This window comes from Bombina bombina, chromosome 3, assembly GCF_027579735.1.
Source record: "Bombina bombina isolate aBomBom1 chromosome 3, aBomBom1.pri, whole genome shotgun sequence".
Taxonomy (NCBI): domain Eukaryota; kingdom Metazoa; phylum Chordata; class Amphibia; order Anura; family Bombinatoridae; genus Bombina; species Bombina bombina.
Window position 1 is genome coordinate 1,077,643,237 of NC_069501.1, and position 25,225 is coordinate 1,077,668,461.

At 42.1% G+C, this 25,225-nt stretch overlaps 1 protein-coding gene across 3 annotated transcripts in view; it reads right to left on the minus strand.

Moving 5' to 3' along the window:
- The window catches only part of RCBTB1 (RCC1 and BTB domain containing protein 1), a 98,294-nt gene that overhangs the window by 19,282 nt on the left and 53,787 nt on the right, over window positions 1–25,225 (minus strand). For all 3 annotated transcript variants that reach the window (XM_053708367.1, XM_053708370.1, XM_053708369.1), the window contains one exon: window positions 17,345–17,475. In XM_053708367.1, coding sequence (XP_053564342.1) covers window positions 17,345–17,475 — 131 coding nt within the window. The remainder of the gene's footprint in view (window positions 1–17,344; window positions 17,476–25,225) is intronic.

The following is a 25,225-nucleotide window of genomic DNA, read 5'->3' on the forward strand; positions in this document are numbered from 1 at the left end:
CTTAGCAACAATGTCCGAAATCCTCTTAGGGACCGGAAAAACAGAATTTATGTTTACCTGATAAATTTCTTTCTCCAACGGTGTGTCCGGTCCACGGCTTCATCCTTACTTGTGGGATATTCTCTTCCCCAACAGGAAATGGCAAAGAGAGCACCCAGCAAGAGCTGTCCATATAGCTCCCCCTCTGGCTCCGCCCCCCAGTCATTCGACCGACGGTTAGGAGAAAAAGGAGAAACTATAGGGTGCCGTGGTGACTGCAGTGTGTCCGGTCCACGGCTTCATCCTTACTTGTGGGAACCAATACCAAAGCTTTAGGACACGGATGAAGGGAGGGAGCAAACCAGGTTACCTAAACGGAAGGCACCACGGCTTGCAAAACCTTTGTCCCAAAAATAGCCTCCGAAGAAGCATAAGTATCGAATTTGTAAAATTTGGCAAAAGTATGCAGAGAAGACCAAGTCGCTGCCTTACAGATCTGATCAACAGAAGCCTTGTTCTTGAAAGCCCATGTGGAAGCCACAGCTCTAGTAGAATGAGCTGTAATTCGTTCAGGAGGCTGCCGTCCGGCAGTCTCATAAGCCAATCGGATGATTCTTTTCAGCCAAAAAGAAAGAGAGGTAGCAGTAGCTTTCTGCCCTCTCCTCTTACCAGAATACACAACAAAAAAGGATGATGTGTGTCTGAAATCCTTTGTTGCTTCTAAATAGAACTTTAAAGCACGGACCACATCTAGATTGTGTAACAAGCGTTCCTTCTTTGAAACTGAATTCGGACACAGAGAAGGAACAACAATTTCCTGGTTAATATTCCTGTTGGAAACGACCTTTGGAAGAAAACCAGGCTTGGTACGTAAAACTACCTTATCTGTATGGAATACCAGATAGGGAGAAGTACACTGCAAAGCAGATAATTCAGAAACTCTTCTAGCAGAAGAAATAGCAACCAAAAACAGAACTTTCCAAGATAGTAACTTAATATCTATGGAATGCATGGGTTCAAACGGAACCCCCTGAAGAACTGAAAGAGCTAAATTTAGACTCCAAACGCCTGTACATCTGGCACTGCTGCCAGACGTTTGTGTAACAAAACAGACGGAGCAGATATCTGTCCTTTTAAGGTACTAGCTGACAAACCTTTATCCAGACCTTCTTGGAGAAAGGAAAGTATCCTAGGAATTTTAATTTTACTCCAAGGGAATCCCTTGGATTCACACCAACGGATATATTTTTGCCATATCTTATGGTAAATCTTCCTAGTTACAGGTTTTCTGGCTTGAACCAGAGTATCTATGACTGTATCTGAAAACCCACGCTTAGATAGAATCAAGCGTTCAATTTCCAAGCAGTCAGTTGGAGAGAGACTAGATTTGGATGTTCGAACGGACCTTGTACTAGAAGATCCTGCCTCAAAGGTAGCTTCCATGGTGGAGCCGATGACATATTCACCAGGTCTGCATACCAAGTCCTGCGTGGCCACGCAGGGGCTATTAGAATCACCGAGGCCTGCTCCTGTTTGATCCTGGCTACAAGCCTGGGAAGGAGAGGGAACGGTGGAAATACATAAGCTAGGTTGAACGACCAAGGCGCCACTAATGCATCCACCAGTGTCGCCTTGGGATCCCTGGATCTGGACCCGTATCGAAGAACCTTTGCGTTCTGGCAAGACGCCATCAGATCCATATCTGGAATGCCCCATAGTTGAGTTAACTGGGCAAAAACCTCCGGGTGGAGTTCCCACTCCCCCGGATGAAAAGTCTGACGACTCAAATAATCCGCCTCCAAGTTGTCCACTCCTGGGATGTGAATTGCAGATAGGTGGCAGGAGTGATCCTCCGCCCATTTGATGATCTTGGATACCTCCCTCATCGCTAAGGAACGCTTTGTTCCCCCCTGATGATTGATGTACGCTACAGTCGTCATGTTGTCCGACTGGAACCTTATGAATCTGGCCTTTGCTAGGTGAGGCCACACCAGGAGCGCATTGAATATCGCTCTCAGTTCTAAAATGTTTATCGGAAGAAGAGACTCTTCTCGAGACCATAGACCTTGAGCTTTCAGAGAGTCCCAGACCGCACCCCAGCCTAAGAGACTGGCGTCGGTCGTGACAATGACCCATTCTGGTCTGCGGAAACTCATTCCCTGAGACAGGTGATCGTGAGACAACCACCAGCGGAGAGAATCCCTGGTTACCTGGTCTACTTGAATCTGGGGAGACAAGTCTGCATAGTCCCCATTCCACTGATTGAGCATGCACAGTTGTAATGGTCTTAGATGAATTCGAGCAAAAGGAACTATGTCCATTGCTGCAACCATCAATCCTACTACTTCCATGCACTGAGCTATGGAAGGCTGAAGAATAGAGTGAAGAACTTGACAAGCGTTTAGAAGCTTTGACTTTCTGACCTCTGTCAGGAAGATCTTCATTTCTAAAGAATCTATTATTGTTCCCAAAAAGGGAACTCTTGTTGACGGAGACAGGGAACTCTTTTCTACGTTCACCTTCCACCCGTGAGATCTGAGAAAGGCTAGAACAATGTCTGTATGAGCCTTTGCTTTGGAAAGAGACGACGCTTGGATTAGAATGTCGTCTAGGTAAGGTGCTACAGCAATGCCCCTCGGTCTTAGAACCGCTAGAAGGGACCCTAGCACCTTTGTGAAGATTCTGGGAGCAGTGGCTAAACCGAACGGAAGAGCCACGAACTGGTAATGTTTGTCCATGAAGGCGAACCTCAGGAACTGATGATGATCTTTGTGGATAGGAATATGCAGGTACGCATCCTTTAAGTCCACGGTAGTCATATATTGACCCTCCTGGATTGTTGGTAAAATTGTCCGAATGGTTTCCATTTTGAATGATGGAACTCTGAGGAATTTGTTTAGAATTTTTAGATCCAGAATTGGCCTGAAAGTTCCCTCTTTTTTGGGAACTACAAACAGGTTTGAGTAAAAACCCAGACCTTGTTCCGCTGTTGGAACTGGGTTTATCACTCCCATTTTTAATAGGTCTCCTACGCAATGTAAGAATGCCTGTCTCTTTATCTGGTCTGAAGATAAGCGAGACATGTGGAACCTTCCCCTTGGAGGAAGTTCCTTGAACTCTAGAAGATACCCCTGAGAGACTATTTCTAGTGCCCAGGGATCCTGAACATCTCTTGCCCAAGCCTGAGCGAAGAGAGAAAGTCTGCCCCCTACTAGATCTGGTCCCGGATCGGGGGCTACCCCTTCATGCTGTCTTGGTAGCAGCAACAGGCTTCTTGGCCTGTTTACCCTTGTTCCAGCCTTGCAATGGTTTCCATGCTGGCTTAGGCTGGGAAGAGTTGCCTTCTTGTCTGGGGGCCGCAGAGTTAGGATCGGTCCATTCCTGAAATTGCGAAAGGAACGAATATTAGATTTGTTCTTAGCCTTGAAAGGCCTATCCTGTGGGAGGGCATGTCCCTTTCCACCAGTAATGTCTGAAATAATCTCTTTCAATTCCGGCCCGAAAAGGGTCTTACCCTTGAAAGGAATATTAATCAATTTATTCTTGGACGACACATCCGCCGACCAGGATTTTAGCCAAAGCGCTCTGCGCGCCACTATTGCAAACCCCAAATTTTTCGCCGCTAACTTAGCCAATTGGAAAGCGGCATCCAAAATAAAGGAATTAGCCAACTTTAGTGCGTGAATTCTGTCCATGACTTCATCATATGGAGTCTCTTTTTGGAGCGAATGTTCTAGTTCCTCGAACCAAAAATATGCTGCCGTGGTGACCGGAATAACGCACGAGATTGGTTGAAGCAGGAAACCTTGCTGAACAAATATCTTTTTTAGCAATCCTTCCAATTTTTTATCCATAGGATCTTTAAAAGCGCAACTGTCCTCAATAGGAATAGTTGTGCGCTTAGCTAACGTTGACACTGCCCCCTCAACCTTAGGAACCGTTTGCCATGCGTCCCTTCTGGGGTCAACAATGGGGAACATTTTCTTGAATATAGGAGGTGGAACAAAAGGTATACCTGGCTTTTCCCACTCCTTAGTCACTAAATCCGCCACCCGCTTGGGTATCGGAAAGGCATCAGCGTGCACTGGGACCTCTAAGAATTTGTCCATCTTGCACAATTTCTCTGGAATTACCAAAGAATCACAGTCATCAAGAGTAGTTAGGACCTCCTTAAGCAGGGAGCGGAGATGTTCTAACTTAAATTTAAATGTTACGACATCAGTGTCTGCCTGCTGAGAAACTTTTCCTGAATCAGAAATTTCCCCCTCAGACAGGCCCTCCCTCACTGCCAATTCAGATTGATGTGAGGGTATAACTGATAAATTGTCCTCAGCGCCAACCTGCTCATCTTCTGTATTTAAAACTGAGCTGTCATGCTTTCTAGGGTAGGATGGCAGTTTGGATAACAGATTTGAATTATCCATTACTGCTGTTAACTGTTGCATAGTAACAAGCATTGGCGCGCTAGACGTACTAGGTATCGCCTGCGCAGGCAAAACTGGTGTTGATTCTAGAAATATGGAATAAAAAGCGCAGAGTAAAAACACCAAACTCCTGATATACCTAAAAAGTCCCTGATATAGGCATGTACAAAACAGATAAAAATATATTTAAACAGGAGCGCTGTAGCTAAAGGTGAATGTGAAACAAATTAAAACAGGTGATAGATTCCCAAAAATACGTGTTAAAACATCAATGCTGATAAATTAAAAACAAGTGGTAAATTCCAAAAGATACGTTTCAAAACATCAATGTTGGTAAATATTAAATAGTGACAAATACTTAGTGCAAAAATCATTCATGCATATTATGAATAATCAAAAAAGGGCTTGGTGCAGCAAAATAAACTAAAATGAATTAAACAGTGACAAGTTAAGTGTGGTTTGCAAGGCTCTGCCTAAAAATATTTAATGTAACATATAAAAATACAGAATAAAACACATATACTAAAAACGGACGTCTCCGTATCAAAAAAATTTTGCCAATACACCGATTTTTTCAAAATGTGTCTCCTTATGGCCAGAAATGGGATAAAGCAGTCCCGGTAACAGTTATTATGTGGATAGATGATGCAGGCTTACCCCCAAACAGTTGCGGCTTTTTGATGAAGCAAACGATGAAATTACCGCCGTGGCGGAAGTGACGTCACTTAAGGTCTTGAGAAAGCCCTGCAGAGGGAGAAACGCGTTGATGTTTGTTGCCCACTTCTGATTTTGAGAAGCATCTCACAGCTATCAGTTGCTGTTACAGAGTGATACAGCTTGTCATCTGTGGAACTTTTAAAAGAATTTGGCATCCTCCTGGTATTTGCTTGTGTACCAACATTATTAAGCCTTATTGAAGGTTATAAATGGAACTTTTGCATCTACTCTAAACAGTCGCATTCAGCACAAAACTACCGTTGTCAGTATCCTGCGTGCATTTGAGCACATAAAGAGCGGATACCTTGCCACTGTGAACTAAGCAGCTGCAACCTGAGAGCGACCGCAATAGAAACCAATCGGAGTGCTCAGTCGGGCCAGCGCCCCCTTAAGTGACGTCACTTCCGCCACGGCGGTAATTTCATCGTTTGCTTCATCAAAAAGCCACAACTGTTTGGGGGTAAGCCTGCATCATCTATCCACATAATAACTGTTACCGGGACTGCTTTATCCCATTTCTGGCCATAAGGAGACACATTTTGAAAAAATCTGTGTATTGGCAAAATTTTTTTGATACGGAGACGTCCGTTTTTAGTATATGTGTTTTATTCTGTATTTTTATATGTTACATTAAATATTTTTAGGCAGAGCCTTGCAAACCACACTTAACTTGTCACTGTTTAATTCATTTTAGTTTATTTTGCTGCACCAAGCCCTTTTTTGATTATTCATAATATGCACGAATGATTTTTGCACTAAGTATTTGTCACTATTTAATATTTACCAACATTGATGTTTTGAAACGTATCTTTTGGAATTTACCACTTGTTTTTAATTTATCAGCATTGATGTTTTAACACGTATTTTTGGGAATCTATCACCTGTTTTAATTTGTTTCACATTCACCTTTAGCTACAGCGCTCCTGTTTAAATATATTTAAAACTGGTGTTGACACAGAAGGAGAGGATGATGAACTATCCCCACTACCTTCATTAGAAGAATCATCTTGGGCAATCTTATTCAATGTGGCAGTACTGTCCATACTTTGTTTGGACGCTATGACACAATTTGCACAAACATTAATTGGGGGAACCACCTTGGCTTTCATACACACAGAACATAAGCCATCTGAAGGTATAGACATGTTAGACAGAATTTGGCAGGCTAATAAGGCAATAAAAGCGTTTTTAAAGAATAATAAACAGGCACACTTTATTTCTGATATATTGAAAAACAATGAAGGCAATGTCTGATTTTTACAAAATTTTCACCCCAGAGTCCTAATGCCTTGAAAGTATTGCACACCAAGTTTCAAGACTTTAACCCTTAAAATGAGCAAACCGGAGCTATTTGTTCAATTAGACAATTTTAGTACACTACAATCACAGCCACAGCCTTGCTGCGGCTTTTTACCTTCCCCGAGAGTTATTCAGCAATGAAATAAACCTTCCAGAGTCCGTTTTAGTATGCCACAGGACCCCTCACATGAAGCTGCATGCACTGCCATGGAAGTAAACTGCGCAATTGAGGCGCGAAAACGGGGCCTCCTTCCTCTGCATACCAGAGTGAAGGGGCCTTCCTGACTGAAATAGCCGTCTAACTCAATGCCAGGCGATAAAAACGTTCCCAAAAGTGCTTTTAAGTGCACAAAACACTCTAAATGCCATTAAAATATGAAATAAAACAATCGATTTAGCCCACAATAGTGTCAACCAGTGTAGAGCCCATTTGTAAGCCTTAATCTGTTATGAGTCTGAGAAAATGGCTTACTTACCCCTTAAGGGAAATCTGACAGTCTTCTACCATTATTAACATGTCTTGTTAGAAATATGACTGATCATACCTTGAGCAGAAAAGTCTGCAAACTGTTCCCCCCAACTGAAGTTCTCTGGGCTCAACAGTCCTGCATGGGAACAGCAATTGATTTTAGTTACTGCTGCTAAAATCATACTCCTCTTTAAACAGAACTCTTCATCCTTTTCTGTTTTAGAGTAAATAGTACAAACCGGCACTATTTTAAAATAACAAACTCTTGATAGAAGAATAAAAAACTACAACTAACACCACATACTCTTTACCATCCCCGTGGAGATGCTACTTGTTCAGAGCGGCAAAGAGAATGACTGGGGGGCGGAGCCAGAGGGTTAGCTATATGGACAGCTCTTGCTGGGTGCTCTCTTTGCCATTTCCTGTAGGGGAAGAGAATATCCCACAAGTAAGGATGAAGCCGTGGACCGGACACACCAATGTTGGAGAAAACATTAGTGTAGGCAGGGACCTCAAGATATCTGTCCATTTTGCACAATTTCTCTGGAACTACAATAGGGTCACAATCATCCAGAGTCGCTAAAGCCTCCCTGAGTAACAAGCGGAGGTGTTCTAGTTTAAATTTAAAAGCCGTCATATCTGAGTCTGTCTGAGGGAACATCTTTCCTGAATCAGAAATCTCTCCCTCAGACAGCAAATCCCTCACCCCCAACTCAGAACATTGTGAGGGTACATCAGATATGGCTAATAAAGCGTCAGAGGGCTCAGCATTTACTCTCACACCGGACCTACTGCGCTTCCCCTGCAACCCAGGCAGCTTAGATAAAACCTCTGTGAGGGTAGTATTCATAACTGCAGCCATATCTTGCAGGGTGAAAGAATTAGACGCACTAGAAGTACTTGGCGTCGCTTGTGCGGGCGTTAATGGTTGTGACACTTGGGGAGAATTAGATGGCATACCCCGATTCCCTTCTGACTGAGAATCATCCTGCAACATACTATTATCAGCTAAAATATGTTCTTTGCAATTTATTGCCCTTTCAGTGCATGAGGGACACATTTTAAGTGGGGGTTCCACAATGGCTTCCAAACACATTGAACACTAGCTTTCCTCAAAGTCAGACATGCTGAACAGGCTAGTAATGACCACAAACAAGCTTGAAAACACTTTATTTAGTGAAAAAATAACAATCTTAAAAAGCGGTACTGCGCCTTTAAAGGGACAGTAAACCTTAAAAATAATGTTATATAATTCTGCACATAGTGCAGAATTATATAACATTATTTAGGTGCTATAGCCATAAAAACATAATTTATGTAAGAACTTACCTGATAAATTCATTTCTTTCATATTAGCAAGAGTCCATGAGCTAGTGACGTATGGGATATACATTCCTACCAGGAGGGGCAAAGTTTCCTATAAATACACCCCTCACCACACCCACAAATCAGTTTAAACGTATAGCCAAGAAGTGGGGTGATAAGAAAAAAAGTGCGAAAGCATAAAAAGATAAGGAATTGGAATAATTGTGCTTTATACAAAAAAATCAAAACCACCACAAAAAAGGGTGGGCCTCATGGACTCTTGCTAATATGAAAGAAATGAATTTATCAGGTAAGTTCTTACATAAATTATGTTTTCTTTCATGTAATTAGTAAGAGTCCATGAGCTAGTGACGTATGGGATAATGACTACCCAAGATGTGGATCTTCCACGCAAGAGTCACTAGAGAGGGAGGGAAAAAATAAAGACAGCCAATTCCGCTGAAAATAATCCACACCCAAAATAAAGTTTAAATCTTATAATGAAAAAAACTGAAATTATAAGCAGAAGAATCAAACTGAAACAGCTGCCTGAAGTACTTTTCTACCAAAAACTGCTTCAGAAGAAGAAAACACATCAAAATGGTGGAATTTAGTAAAAGTATGCAAAGAAGACCAAGTTGCTGCTTTGCAAATCTGATCAACCGAAGCTTCATTCCTAAATGCCCAGGAAGTAGAAACTGACCTAGTAGAATGAGCTGTAATCCTTTGAGGCGGAGTTTTACCTGACTCGACATAAGCATGATGAATTAAAGATTTCAACCAAGATGCCAAAGAAATGGCAGAGGCCTTCTGACCTTTACTAGAACCGGAAAAGATAACAAATAGACTAGAAGTCTTTCGGAAATTCTTAGCAGCTTCAACATAATATTTCAAAGCTCTAACTACATCCAAAGAATGCAATGATCTCTCCTTAGAATTCTTAGGATTAGGACATAATGAAGGAACCACAATTTCTCTACTAATGTTGTTAGAATTCACAACCTTAGGTAAAAATTTATCCTGATGAGAAATCAGAAAAGGAGACTCACAAGAAAGAGCAGATAATTCAGAAACTCTTCTAGCAGAAGAGATGGCCAAAAGAAACAAAACTTTCCAAGAAAGTAATTTAATGTCTAATGAATGCATAGGCTCAAACGGAGGAGCTTGAAGAGCCCCCAGAACCAAATTCAAACTCCAAGGAGGAGAAATTGACTTAATGACAGGTTTTATACGAACCAAAGCTTGTACAAAACAATGAATATCAGGAAGATTAGCAATCTTTCTATGAAAAAGAACAGAAAGAGCAGAGATTTGTCCTTTCAAGGAACTTGCAGACAAACCTTTATCCAAACCATCCTGAAGAAACTGATTTGTGGGTGTGGTGAGGGGTGTATTTATAGGCATTTTGAGGTTTGGGAAACTTTGCCCCTCCTGGTAGGAATGTATATCCCATACGTCACTAGCTCATGGACTCTTGCTAATTACATGAAAGAAACCCTTTTTAACTTTTAAAATGTAAAAATGACAGCGCTTTTACAGACCCGCTCTCTGCTGAGCGGGTCTGTAATATTTAGTCAGCGCATCGGGCCAGCTGTATAGTCACAGCCCGGCCCGACCGCTCCATAGCACTAAGTGCAGCTCGCTCCTGTGACAGGAGCGAGCTGCACTTAGTCTTATGGCGCGATCGGGCCGGGCTGTGACTATACAGCTGGCCCGATGCGCTGACTAAATATTACAGACCCGCTCAGCAGAGAGCGGGTCTGTAAAAGCGCTGTCATTTTTACATTTTAAAAGGTAAAAAAGGGTTTTATGGCTATAGCACCTAAATAATGTTATATAATTCTGCACTATGTACAGAATTATATAACATTATTTTTAAGGTTTACTGTCCCTTTACGAGAAAAAAAAAGCATACACGTTCTGCAAAACTGCCTTAAAATACACCAATCGTTTAAATTTTTTGATATCATATACAAATAATGCAGCTGAGATTGCCCCACAAAGAAAGGAACAGTTAACCCTTTACTGTGCAAAACCGGATCGTTAATAAGGCCTAAATCCGGACAAAACACCCCGTGCACCTCGCCACAGCCCTGCTGTGGCGCCTACCTGCCCTCAAAGATTGGAAACATGGGGTTAAAGCTTCGAAATTTGGCCCAACACTTCCACAAGGGCCCACCGGAGTTGGAGCTTGCTGCTTGCTTTGTAAATACAACTGCGCATCTGAGGCACGAAAATAGGCCCCGCCCATCTCACTATTTTTTTTTAGCCTAAATGAACTGCACCAGAGCGGTTCCAAACTAGCAAAGTGGGTTCTGAAGCCCAAAGAAGAAGCCAAGTGTACCCTCAATAAAGTCTCCAAAAAACATTATTGTCCCAAAAACGTTATCAGCACTCCCAGTTCACAAAACGTTTGCCCACAAACATTCAAACTCAGTGTCAACCATTTTTTATTAGCCCCATATGCAAGCTTAGTACTACCCCTCTGTCTTTTAGGATTACTGCTTACCCTCTCCCTCATAGGGATACTGTCAGCCAATTCTGAAATACCACAGTCTCTCCAGAAAAAAAATGACTGAACATACCTCACTGCTTATAGCATGAAAACATTCCTCACACTGAAGTTTCTTGTGTTCCTCAGCCATTCTGTGGGAACTGCACTGGATCTTAGTGACAAATGCGAAGATCATCAGCCTCCAGGCAGAAGTCTTCATCCATCTGCTGCCTGAGAGTAAATAGTACACACCGGTACCATTTAAAATAAAAAAAAAATCTTGCTTGAAGAAATAAAAAACTAATATTTTATCACCTCTTTCACTTTACCCTTCCTAGTACTTAGAGTAGGCAAAGAGAATGACTGGGGGGTGGAGCTAAGGGAGGAACTATACAGACATCTCTGCTGTGGTGCTCTTTGCCACTTCCTGTTAGCAGGAGGATAATATCCCACGAGTAAAGGATGAATCTGTGGACTCGTCGTACCTTATAGAAGAAAAGGAAGAGGCCCAAGGACATTGACCGCAGATAGTCCACAAGCCTTGCTAGAGAACGCAGGAACTAGACTCGACTGAGTCAACAGCCTCCTTCACCCAGCAGTCGATCCCCAAACAACACACCCCTTACTAAAGAAAGGGAACAAGCTACTGTATTCTTCCACAAAGAAGAAAAAAAACACAGAGGATCGAACTTGCAACCCTCGGTTTGCTACAGTGCAGAGTAGCCATAGTGCATTAGTATGCTGAGCTAGCTGTCTAGCTAGCATATGGAACTTCAGACCAACAGAGACCCACCAGACTCATAGAAAGAAGGGGAGGCAACATCCAGAACCTCAGAAAAACAAACCACGGAATAAGACCAGGAGTCTGAAACAGAGGGGATCTTCCCCTAACACTGTGCAACCGCACTCTTAAAAAGCAACTGAAGGTCCCCAAGTCGCAAAAAGGTAGCTCAGAATGCCGAAATATTCAGAAAAGAAACCTTGTGCAGCAAGTTCAAATAACACTGCAGTCATCTAAAAATGACTCTGAAACTTAAATACTTGCAGAGCAAGCAGAAAGCAGCTGAAGATAGGATCCTTCAGATTGCCAAGTATCCATTAACCAGCAGATAACGTCGCAGGCTAAGAGTCGCCAGTCTTTCCCACAAATCTTGAACATGGAGAAAGGAGAAACCTCAAGAGGCTTACCGTACCTCGAATGCTCAGAGGACAAGTTTAGCAGAGCAAAAGATCTCAGATCCTGCTCCAACACCGGACCAGCCCAAGCGACAGACATGTCTGATAGACAGGGGGGACAGAAAGACCCCAACCACAAGCACTCAGGGAATGGAAAGAAAAAAGGGGGGACTCACCCACCTCAGAGCTCGGGTGCAAACCCAAGCCGCTCCTCAAAAATAAGGCACTTCCAAGGAGAACCCCCTGGGACCTGGAACAGAGAAAAGTGCAATAGATCCGTAGGAAGACCTGTCACAGCTCTCTTAGACAGTCTCTACGTAGAGAGATCAAATTCCAACAGGTGGAACAGAGCCCACAGAGCAGAAGATGCTGCCCCTTACAGAAATAAGCCACCTGATACAACATCCCTCCATATGTCCCCAAGACATGAAGCCATAGTATGATCAAAACACGGACCGAATGAAAAAAAATCATCCAGACACCACTGTTGACCCAACAGAGAAAAAACTCCCCATGAAGAGGAGCAAACTCCGTCCGAAGGACAAGTCAGGCCTTAAAGTTTATAACCAGTACCGAAGGTGGATGTGAACTCTGGCCTTCCTGCTTGCAAGCCCAATGAGCTAGCCCCTATGTCGCAACATAGGGTCCCTTAAAAAAAAAAAAACTGGGTAGTCCCGAACCAGTCCACAGGATCGTAAGTCTACAGACATCCAAGAAAAATCCTAGACAAGAACCCGGGACCCAGAATCGTCCTAGAATGAACGACACCCCAGGGAACACAAGATACCCTGTCTGAAGCAATCAGACCTCACAGGGGATGAGAACAGAGAAACCCGGAGAATAGGTACAGGACTCACTCGTAATTCCCAGCCCAAAGGGAAGACAACACCCCCCCCCAACAAGGTGCTAAGCCGCGACAAAGTCACGCACTCTCTCTAGAGCCCAAAGGCCCCAAGGGCAACACTAGGGGAAATGAGAACGAGAACAGAGTCACCCGAAAGAGTAGAAAAAAAAAGGCTAGTCTCCATAATCCTTTCAGATTAACGTTCCAGAGGACCACAGCCAAGGGAGAAGAATTCAAAGCATCCCGAACCCAGGCAAAAAAACATCCCCTAAGCAAAAAGCTTGGAAAAAGAGACAACACCTCCTATTCCCCTGATATGGAGATGACCAACTCCCGAAGGAAGACAGAGTCTCACGGCCTTCACTTCCTAATTAAGTGGCCAAAGCCGCCAGAAAAATGGATGAAGTCCAGAAAGTCTCGACCCAAAGGAAGAGAACCTCTAAAAGGAACAAGTCCTAAAAAGGACACTTCAAAAGAGACCATGAAAGGCCAAACCATAAGAACGGCGGTATGAAGGACCTAACTCCTCCAAGCCTCCAACCCACAACGGGAAGGAACACTCTAGCTCCCGGAAAAATCCAAAACGAATAAGCCTTTCGCCGCAGATTTCAACCGAGTCCCAGCCCACTAGACTGAAAGGCGAATGAGGACTAAACCAATCCTCCATGCCCCTAAGCAACCACGGACCCTCAAGTCCTCTCAGAATGCTAGTTGCAGCTTGCAAAATAAAACAAGTAAATACCACAAATCATATTGTGATCACTAAACGCCCTCACCGGACTAACCGGACATAAAAAAGCGCCATGTGTCTGAACTAGGCCTCAAAGACAGAAGGGTCTGTACCAAGTCAGGACCAGCCTGAAACCAAGGGCCCCAGCACTGTCAAGGCCACAGAGTCTCCCCCGAGATGGAGGGATAAAGAACAGTCAGACAGACTTTTGTAAACAAAGCGACCACAAAATCGCGAGGTATCAATTCCAGAGAAGAAAGTTCCCAAAGGAAACATCACACCACAACATGAGCTTTAGACCAAATAAAAATCATCCTCACCGGATGAAAATAAAGGATAAGGCAACCCGTAGGCTATCGCCCAGGAAGAACGGACAGACCCGCAGGACCAGCCCGACAGGGGTCCAAAACTTCCAAGCTCAGAACTGGAGAAGGATACACCAATAACAAAGACTAAGAAGATGACTTCATCCCCTCAGGTCTATGCATGCAAGCCAGTCGAAGATTAAGACTAAGAATCCCCAAACCCATTAAGAGTGGGATCCAAAAACTTGCCTTAGTAGAACACGAAAGCTCGCCAGTCTATAATGAAAGGCGCAACATACCTCCGTCGGGACAAAAGAAAACACCGGCCCCTAAGGTTGACCCCCTGAGGCCTCAGGTGCAGTCGCTCCCCCGGAGGGTTGAAATGGACCAGGCAATTCCACGCCTAACGAGCCCCGGTTAACGGAACACAGACAATATTGTAAGCACACCCCCGGAAGGCACAGATGCGCCAGCGCCAAAGATACGGCCATGCAGAACCGTGACGTAACATTCGGTGGGAACAGGCCACACTCCATAGAAGGATAAGTAGCATTTGGGTTACCTGCTTGAGTAGTAAGAGTTGGTGGTAGGGAACTCGTCTTGTGGGAAATAGAATCCCCAGAGGTGGATGGCTCAGTGGGCACCTGATTCCTAGATCCTGAGGAACAGAGCACTCTAAAACGGCATTCGAAACATAACTGATGGGCATGTATCACCCAGGACAATTCATATTCTTTGCAAGAAGTAGAGACTGAATCAGAGACATCTGTCTCCAAAAAAATCAGAATCCTACATAACTGGGACACGGAAAAAAAAAAAATCTAAACAGCACCTTACACCCCCAGTGGCTGAGGCACTCCCCACCTCCAGAGAACCAGACACCTGTGGACTAGGATTTCTCAGTCGCCAGGAAAAAGGAGACACAGAGGCGCCAATATGGCCTAGTATTGTCTGCACAGTAATAGAACAGTAATGTGATATATACTCACAAACGTAGAGCACCCAAAAGGTGCAAGTGGCGCAGGCTGGATCAATTAGCAGTGGTTCAGCTCACTGTGTGCCCACAACAGAGACACTGGAACAAAAGCCAGCTAACAGCAGCCAGATTCCTGTTAGTGACATAAAACGAAATCCATAGCCCAGCAGTTTGGATATACAAAATTAGTAATTACTGGTAAAACTTACACAAAGCAGCGCAACTCCAGGTGCAATCACAGCAGGCTGGGACCCTTCAGTCACCCAAAAGACCGTACTTAGGTGTAGACATTGACCGTTCACCGACCACACGGTATATGTCAAAAAGAGAATAAAAGGAATACTCCAAAATAAAAGCAGCAAGTGTATCAAAAAGCATATATTTATTTATAAAACAAAGCGACGCGTTTCTAAGCCTCCAAAAGGGCTGTTTCCTCAGGCTATACAAAAGTAATATGAAATACACTTGCTATATAAAAAAGTAAAAAACTCTAGTAAGTGGACTCTCTCCGTCGCCACACTGTCAGGAATGCAGAAATGGAATCACAAGGTAAACCATGCAGTCCATGCAAAAGCGTGCCCAACCGTAAAGGCCGCGTCGCTAGACATAGGCCGTTATGTTCCAAAATAGCCATGACCCGAAGCAACACTACACAGTAGCAGACAGAATCACATAACAAACATGATTATCAACCCCCCCCCTGTTCAATAACCCCCTAAGGAGATATTAACCCTCGATTCCTAGATACAAAAAGGAGCCTCACTGAGACCCTATGTTAAAGTTATCCCTGAAAGGTTGTAGCCCCTCTCGGATAAACAGTTGTAATTACAATACATCCATGATGAAAGTAAAATGAAACAATCTTACCGGAATCTACGCAGTGGAACAGGAACACGGCCCTTCAAGTGTGACAGATAGTAGCGTCGCTTCTGCCAAGCAGGCAGTGAAACTTGTCAACGCTAATTGCTTGTGGAGTGGTTAATATTAGTCGGGATGGTTTTGCAGAAAGACTCTTCCTGCATCTCAGGACTAACTTTCACCCATGCTCTCACTGAGAGGCTGACAGGACTACTTAAAACTCCAGTCTCATGCCGATGAGTACTACCCTCCATAAGAGACTATCAAAAACTTCTGACACTTCTCTGCCAACCTCCTGGGACGAAAGGCAAAGAATGACTGGGGGATGAGAGAAGTGGGGGAGGTATTTAAGCCTTTTGGCTGGGGTGTCTTTGCCTCCTCCTGGTGGCCAGGTTCTGAATTCCCAAAAGTAATGAATGCAGCTGTGGACTCTCTTCATTTATGAAGAAAAAGGACAAATACTGAGTCCATCAAAAAAATAAAAGCTCCTCTTGTCCCCAGTGCCTGCATAATCTACCCATTTTTTTTTTTTAAATTAACCCTGATAAGATTAATTGTTAAAAACGCCCCATGCAGATTTAACTGCTTAAGTGCCAAATTGTCCCTATAAAAAGAACAATAAACATGGCACTTACCTGAATATACCTCTGTCTGGCAGAAGGACAGCTCACCTGGTTTGAAAGGGTACCCTCCCTCACATGAACCTGTGGAAAAAAGGAAAGACAACAAGCTTACTCAGGCTTTCAAGATAGGGCAGCAAAAACTGTGTAAGAGGCGCAGTGGCGATTGTACCCCACAAGTTCCCAATTGCTTAAAAGCCACCACTGCTCTACTGAAGAGACTGACGTGGGCTACGGCTAGACTCCAGGAAAGATCAGAGCAAACCTACTCTGCTTTAAAATAATAAAATCTTGATTGAAGAAAATTCTTATCAGACAACTAAACTTTACCACCTCCTTGCAACGCAGGCAAAGAGAATGACTGGGGTTTGTGGGAAGGGAAGTGATACTTAACAGCTTTGCTGTGGTGCTCTTTGCCTCCTCCTGCTGGCCAGGAGTGATATTACCAACAGTAATTGATGATGATCAGTGGACTCACCGTGTCAGAAAGAAAAGGTAATATTTCTCTTTCAAATCACATGCTCAAGTCTCCAGATATGTCATCAAACATTTATCAGATCAAACTATCCTAAAGAGCATTCAGAAAAAGATGGCTGCAGAAGCAAGTTTAGGTCTTCGTGTGCTTTAAAGGAACAGTCAACACCAAAATTGTTATTGTTTAATAAGACAGATAACGCCTTTAATACCCATTCACCAGCTTTGAACAACCAACATTGTTTTATTAATATACATTACATTTAAACCTCTAAATTTCAGCCTGTTTTTAAGCCACTACAGGCAGCCTCTTATCACATACTTTTTTTTTATTAGCTTTGCACAACAAGCTACTGCTAATTCATGTGGGCCATATAGTTAACATTGTGCTCTCTCCCATGGAGTTGTGCACGAGACAGCACTTATTGGCTAAAATGCAAGTCAATAAATAATAAATTGCCATGTGATAAGAGGCTTGGATACAAGGTAATCACAGAGGTAAAAAGTATATTAAAGTAACAGATGATGTTGGCTGTGCAAAACTGGGGACTAGGTAATAAAGGGATTATCTCTTTTTAAACAATAACACTTTTGGAGAAGACTGTCCCTTTAACTTATGAAACTAGAAGCATGTTTTCCAACAAACAACAACAAAAAAATATAAAAAGGTGTACCTCTGCCTCATAACGGACAGCTGCAGAAAGCAGTAAGAAGGCATTTTCCACAGTTATGCCTCGCTTGATAATATGCTGACATAGCCTCTTCAATCTGTTTTCACAATAAGATGTAGCAAGATCCAAAAGCCCTAGAAGAATGCACAGTAATAGCAAATTAAACAAATAATATATGCACATTACTTACTAATTCATTATTTACCTCTGAAATTATTACATAATTTAAAGGGACAGTACACTGTAAAATTGTTTTTCCCATTGATGTATTTTCAATGACTTGTTATACCAGCTGCAGAGTATAAAATATTTGAGAAACTGCATTTATTACTTAACTATCCTGCACCCCACTGAGATTGTAACTTCGTCTGCTGGCTGTGTTTACTTAGTCTTGTCAATAGCGTAAACTCCAGAATAAAAACTCAGTATAGGTGGCTATAACAGGCTAAATCAGCTATTTCAAATGCTGAAATAGGAGTAAAGGAGCTACTTTTAAATTTAATAGACTCTAGCAGGTAAAATGGATTATTGGGAATAAATTTAAAGGGGAGAACATTTTTGGGTGAACGGTCCCTTTAAGTGCAATTCTCTTCAATGTCAGGGACTGCACAAGGAATTGCAATTCTAGACAGTGTACATCATTCCCTACTCTCTTGTTGAGATAGAAAGTCCCTAAAGTTAAAGTTCTCCTTGGCTCCTAGAACTTACAACCATCATGCAATGTCTCAGTTGTTGCAGACAGACATTCTCCTGCATGAGGATTATGGCAAGAGAAGTCTATTTTTTTAGTACTGCATTCCCAGTATGTGTGTGGTGGATATTTTGATTGTATATACAAGTTACTGGCCTATCCCCAATCATAAAGGTGTGCAGACTTGCATGTTGATGTAACATACATTCATACACTAATGAAAATTACATTTATATATGTAACCTAAAGAGACATAGTGCAAAAATGACAAGAATGTCATTTTAGCACTGTCAACCCGGAGTCTAACTCTAACCCCAAATAATACAAACACTAAAGTACCACCCAGGATACACAGAGAGCTGCTGGTCTCAAGTAGACACAGCTTGTAAGCCAATCAGAAGTGGGGGATAAAATCCTGAGCCTGGTGTTGCTAAATGCTCATTTAAAGCCAGAAAACGTAAGGCTGGCATTAACAAAACATTGTAAGCCTTTGAATTAAAATAAATAATTATTTGATCATAGCAAGATTTAAAAAAAAAAAAAATTAACTTTGAGATAATCTAGAAGACAGAAAATAAAGGCAAGTTCAAATCTACTTACAGCCAGGCTGTATTGTTTATATGCAGGACAAAGCTAAGAATGAGTTTACATTTATTTAGTTAGAGTCTCTGTGTACTAACATACAGCTGCGGAAGTTAAATCGACAATAAAACATTACACTACAAAGAACGCTATATCATTTTTTAGAAATCCAAAGCTTTTCTGATCAAAGCAGATTGGATAAAGGGATTTGTACCTAATTTTATAATATTTATCTCTAAATAAAATTAATGTCTAGTCAGTTGCATAAAGACAAAGGACTAGATAACGAGTGGCGTGTGCTGTTGCACGCAAGTGATAACAAAATTTATGCTTACCCGATACATTTTTTTCTTTCCAGAAATGGAGTCCACAATGTCATTCTAATTACTTGTGGGATATTCAACTCCTGGACAGCAGGAGGAGGCAAAGAGCACCCCATCAAAGCTGTTAAGTGTAATTGCCTAAACTATAACCCCCAGTCATTCCGCCCGAAGGAAATGGAAAGTAGTAAGCAACACAAGGGTGAAAAAGGTGCCTGAGGTTTACTAAAAAAACTGCCAAATTATAATTTTAAAAAATACCAAAAAAAGGAGGAAGGCGGGGTCGTAAACTCTCCATGTCCGGAACTAAATAAATTTATCAGGTAAGCATAAATTTGGTTTTCTTTTCTATGACATGGAAAGTCCACAATGTCATTCCAATTACTACACTAGAGGACACAGAATGAACAGGGAGGGAGAAAAAGGCACCAACGCTTGTATAATTTGGAAAAATTATGCAAAGAGGACCACGTCTCCGCCTTGCAAATCTGTTCCACAGAAGCTTCATTCTTGAAAGCCCAAGAGGAGACAGCTCTAGTGGAATGAGCCATAACTCTCAGGAGGCTGCTGTCCAGCAGTCTCATACGCCAAAAGAATCAAACTTCTCAACCAGAGAGACAGTAGTAGAAGTGGCCTTCTGACCATTACGCTTTCCAGAATAAAGAACAAACGGCAGAAGATTGCCTTAAATCCTTAGTAGCTTGTAAGTAAAATGTTAGAGCCCGCACAAGATCCAAGTTATGCAAAAGACGTTCCTTTTGAGAAGGATTAGGACAAAAAGGAGGACAACAATTTCCTGATTAATGTTACAATCAGGAAACCACCTTAGGGAGAAACCCCAATTTGGAACAAAGGACCGCCTTATCAGCATGAAAAACAAGATATGGGGAATCACACTGTAAGGCTGAAAGTTCAGATAGTCTCCAAGCGGAAGAAATGGTAACAAGAAACAAAACTTTCCAGGCGAACCGTTTTATATCAACAGCGTGCATTGGCTCAAACTGAGCCTGCTGCAAAACAAACTAAATTAAGGCTCCACCAGGGAGCAACAGGTTTAAAAACAGGCCCGATTCTAACCAGGGAATGTACAAAGGCTTGAACATCTGCTAGACCTGCCAGACATTTGTGCGGAAGGATAGATAGCCTGAATCATAGTTTCAATGACCACTTCAGAAAACCCACGTTTGTACAGAACTAGGCATTCAATCTCCAAGTAGATAGTTTCAGAGAATCTAGGTTTGGATGGAGGAAAAGACCCTGAAATAGAAGGTCCTTTCTCAGAGGTAACCTCCAAGGAGGAAGAGATGACATCCTCACCAGACCCGCGAACCAGATCCTGCAAGGCCATGCAGGAGCTATTAGAAAAACTGATGCTCTCTTGTGTTTGATATGAGTGATGACTCGTGAAAGGAGAGCAAACTGAGGAAACAAAAGCCAGAGAAAACTTCCAAGGAACCGCTAGAGCATCTATCAGAGCGGCCTGAGGATCTCGTGACCTCGAACCGGACCTTGGCGTTTTGCCGGGATGCCATCAGATCCAGCTCTGGAACCCGCCACTTGAGGGTTATTTGAGAGAAAACCTCAGGATGAAAGGTCTATCTGCTCAGAAATTCCACTTCCCAGTTTACCACTCATGGGATATGGATGGCAGATAGGAGCCAATCGCGGGCTTCCGCCCACTGTAGAATGCGAGTCACCTCTGTCATGGCTAAGGAACTCAGAGTCCCTCGCTGGTGGTTGATGCAAGCCACTGAGGTGATGTCCGTTTGGAATCTTATAAACCGGACCAACGACAGTTGAGGCCACGCTGATAGGGCATTGAAGATAACTAAACTCCAAGATGTTTATGGGAAGAGAGGGCTCTTCCCGAGACCACAGGCCCTGAGCCCTCAGAGGGCCCCAAACCACATTCCAGCCCGACAGGTTGGCGTCCGTAGTCACTATTTCCCAGGAAGGTCTCAGAAAGCAAGTGCCCCGAGATGGATGTTCCTGTAAAACCCACGAGAGAGTCTTATGAAAGGGTACATATTTATCCTCTGAAATAAATCTGAATGATCTCTGTTACATTGACGGAGCATACATAGCTGCAGCGGTCGAAGATGGAACCATGCAAAAGGAATGATGTCCATGGATGCCACCATCAGACCAATCACCTCCATGCATTGAGCCACAGATGGACAAAAGGCAGACTCAAGAGAGGCAGGAAGCAAGTATCTTGTCTTTTCTGACCTCCGTCAGAAAAATCTTCATGGACAGGAAATCTATTATAATCCCTAGGAAACACACTTGGTAGATGGAACAAGAGCTTTTTTCCAAATTCACCTTCTACTCATGAGAACCAGGAAAAGACAACAGCATCTCTGTATGAGATTGGGCTAGTTGAAAAGATGACGCCTGAAACAAGATGTCATCTAGATAAGGTGCGAAAGCAATTCCCTGGGATCTTATCACAGCCAATAGTGCCCCCAGAACCTTTGTGAATATTCTGGGAGCCGTGGCCAGACCAAATGGAAGTGCAACAAATTGGAAGTGCTTGTCCAGCAATGCAAACCTCCGATACTGATGGTGTTCCCTGTGAATGGGAACATGAAGGTATGCGTCCTTCAGGTCTATTGTCGTCAAACTGACCTTCCTGTACCAAAGGAAGAATGGAACGAATAGTTTCTATCTTGAAGGATGGAACCCTGAGGAATTTGAGGCACTTGAGGTCTTGAATGGGCCGAAAAGTTCCCTTCTTTATTGGAACCACAAACAGATTTGAATAGAATCCTAGACCCTGTTCTGCTAGAGGGACAGGAACAATTACTCCCAGAGAGTATAGGTATTTTACACAGTCTAAGGAGGCCTCCTTTATTTAGTTTGATAATAGTCTTGACAGGAGAAATCTGCAAATAAAATTTGATAATAGGAGTAAATTATAAAGTTGCTTAAAATTGCATGCTCTATCTGAATCTTGAAAGAAAACAATTAGGTTTAGTGTCCCTTTAACAGCTTTGCTGGGGTGCTCTTTGCCTCCTCCTGCTGGCTAGGAGTTGAATATCCCACTAGTAATTGGAATGACATTGTGGACTCTCCCATGTCACAGGAAAGAAATTGGCTTTTGCGCATGATTGACATAGCGAGCGTACTACAAGACAAATAAACGCAAGAGCACAACTTCAGAACACAAAACGGTGGTGCGTTAAAGTTGTACTAAACATATCAAAAATACATTTAACATTACATCTACACTCATTAACACTGTCAAAGATATGAAGTCTCAGGTGTAAGTATGCATATTTTATTTGGCTACATTGGTGGTTAAAGGGACACTGAACCCAAATTTTTTCTTTTGTGATTCAGATAGAGCATGCAATTTTAAGCAACTTTCTAATTGACTCCTATTATCAAATTGCCTTCATTCTCTTGGTATCTTTATTTGAAAGGCAAGAATGTAAGTTTAGATGCCAGCCCATTTTTGGTGAACAAACTGGGTTGTTCTTGCTGATTGGTGGATAAATTCACCCACCAATAAACAAGTGCTTTCCATGGTCTGAACCAAAAAATAGCTTAGATGCCCTTCATTTTCAAATAAAGAAAGCAAGAGAACGAAGAAAAATTGATAATAGGTGTAAATTAGAAAGTTGCTTAAAATTGCATGCTCTATCGGAATCACGAAAGAAAAAAATTGGTTTCAGTGTCCCTTTAAGAAAGCCCAAATCTGTGGCAGTAATAAAGAAACCCCAATTAAAATATTTTCTTTTATTTGGATTAAGATGAAACCCCCCCCCCATAATTTATGCAAGAACTTACCTGATAAAATCCTTTCTTTCATGGTGGCGAGAGTCCACAAGCTTGTTACTGATGGGATATATACATTCCTAACAGGAGGGGGCAAAGTTTCCCAAACCTCAAATGCTTATAAATACACCTCCCACCTCACTCATACCTCAGTTTAACATATAGCCAAGTTGGTGAGGTGTATAAGGAGTAAAAGCATAAAAAAGGGAAATAGGATAAAATGTGCTTTACACAAAAAATACAAATCATAATGCCCCACAAAAATGGGTGGGCCTTGTGGACTCTCGCCACCATGAAAGAAATTAATCAGATAAATTCTTACATAAATTATGTTTTTTCATATAGGTGGCGAGATGTGTAAGTCCACGAGTAACAATAAAGGGAGGGATAAAATGAGTAAAAAAAACACAGCTATTTACGCTGAGAAATTAAACCCCAAAAATAATTAAGTTTCTTTAAAATTAAAAAAAAAAAAAAAATTATAGGCACTAGAATCAAACTGAGACAGCTGCCTGAATAACCTTTCTACCAAAAGCTACTTCTAAAGAAGCAAAAACATCAAAATGGTAAAAATTTAGTATTGGTATGCAAAAAAGTGGCCGCTTTGCAGATTTGATCAACTGAAGCTTCATTCTTGAAAGCCCAAGATGTGGCAACAGATCTTGTAGAATGAGCTGTAATTCTCTGAGGCGGAGACTGGCCCGCCTCCAAATAACCTGTGTGAATCAGAGGTTTCAACCAAGATGCTAAAGAAATGGCAGAGGCTTTCTGACCTTTTCTAAAACCAGAAAAAATAACAACTAGACTAGAAGTCTGTCTGAAATCCTTAGTAGCATCAACATAACATTTCAAAGCTCTTACCACATCCAAAGAATGTAACACTCTTTCAAGAGTATTCTCAGAATTAAGAAACAAGAAAGAAACAATAATTTCCCTATTAATGTTGTGAGAATTCTCAACTTTAGGCAAAAATGTTAAAGAAGAATGCAAAACTGCTTTATCTTAATGAAAAATCAGATAAGGAGACTCACAAGAGAGAGCAGACAATTCAGAAACTCTTCTAGCAGAAGAGATGGCCAAGAGAAACAGCACTTTCCAAGAAACTAGTTTAATGTCCAAAGAATGCATAGGCTCAAAAGGAGGCCTGCAAAGTATTTAATTCCAAATTAGGACTCCAAGGAGGAGAAACAGCTTTAATAAAAAAAGGTTTAATTCGAATCAAAGCCTGGACAAAACAGTGAATATCAGGAAGATTAGCAATCTTTCTGTGAAATAAGACAGAAAGAGCAGAGATTTGTCCTTTCAAAGTATTGGCAGACAAACTCTTATCCAATCCATCCTGAAGAAACTGAAAAATCCTAGGAATCCAAAAGGAATGCCAGGAATAAATATGTGTAGAACACCAAGAAATATAGTTTTAATCACTGAATCAGAGAAGCCTCTATGAAAGAGGACTAAACGTTCACTTTCTATGCCATCAGTTTAGACATTTGAGATTTGAATGGAAGAATGGTTCTTGAGACAGAAGGTCTGATCTTAGAGGAAGAGGCCAAGGCTGGCAACTGGACATTCCGAAAAGCAGAACAAATCCTGTGAGGTCACACTGGTGCTATAAGAAACACATAAGATTGTTCCCTTATGATCTTTGAGATTACTCTTGGAAGAAGAACCAGAGGAGGAAAATGTAAACAGGCTGGTAAGACCGGGGAACTGCTAGAACGTCCATCATTTCAGCCTGAGGATCCCTGGACCTGGAAAGGTACCTGGGAAGTTTCTTGTTCAGACGAGAGGCCATCAGACCCATCTCTGGAGAACCCTACATCTGTACAATTCAATAGAACACATCTGAGTGGAGAGGCCACTCCCTTGGATGTAAAGATTGCCGGCTGAGATAATCTGCTTCCCAATTGTCTACACCTTGGATATGAATTGCTGTGATTAGACAAGAATTGGATTCCGCCCAAGAAAGTATGCAAGACACTTTTCATAGCAAGGGTACTGTGAGTTCCCCCTAGATTAAATATGCCACTGTAGTGATATTGTCTGTTTGAAAATTAATATAAGGTTCCCTCTTCAATAGAGGCCAAGCCTGAAGAGCTCTGAAGAGAGAGTTCAAAAATATTGATTAGTAACCTCTCCTCCCAAGGATGCCAAACTCCTTGTGCTGTCAGAGACCCCCAGACAGCTCCCCAACCTGTAAGACTTGCATCTGTGGTGATTACAGACCAGATAGGACGAGCAAAAGAGGCTCCTTGAATAATAAAGTGGTGGTTTGAGATTTAAGAATATCAGTTGTGATATCCGAGTGTAATCCCTGCACCATTGGTGCAACATGTGAAGCTGAAGAGATCTCATGTAAAAATGAACAAAGGGGATCGAGTCCGATGCTGCAATCATGAGTCCTAAAACTTTGATGCACATAGCCACTGAAGGGAATGATACTGAAGACTGAAGATTTAGACAAGATGAAACTAATCTCTAATCTTAAAAGAAAATATATGATTGAGTCAT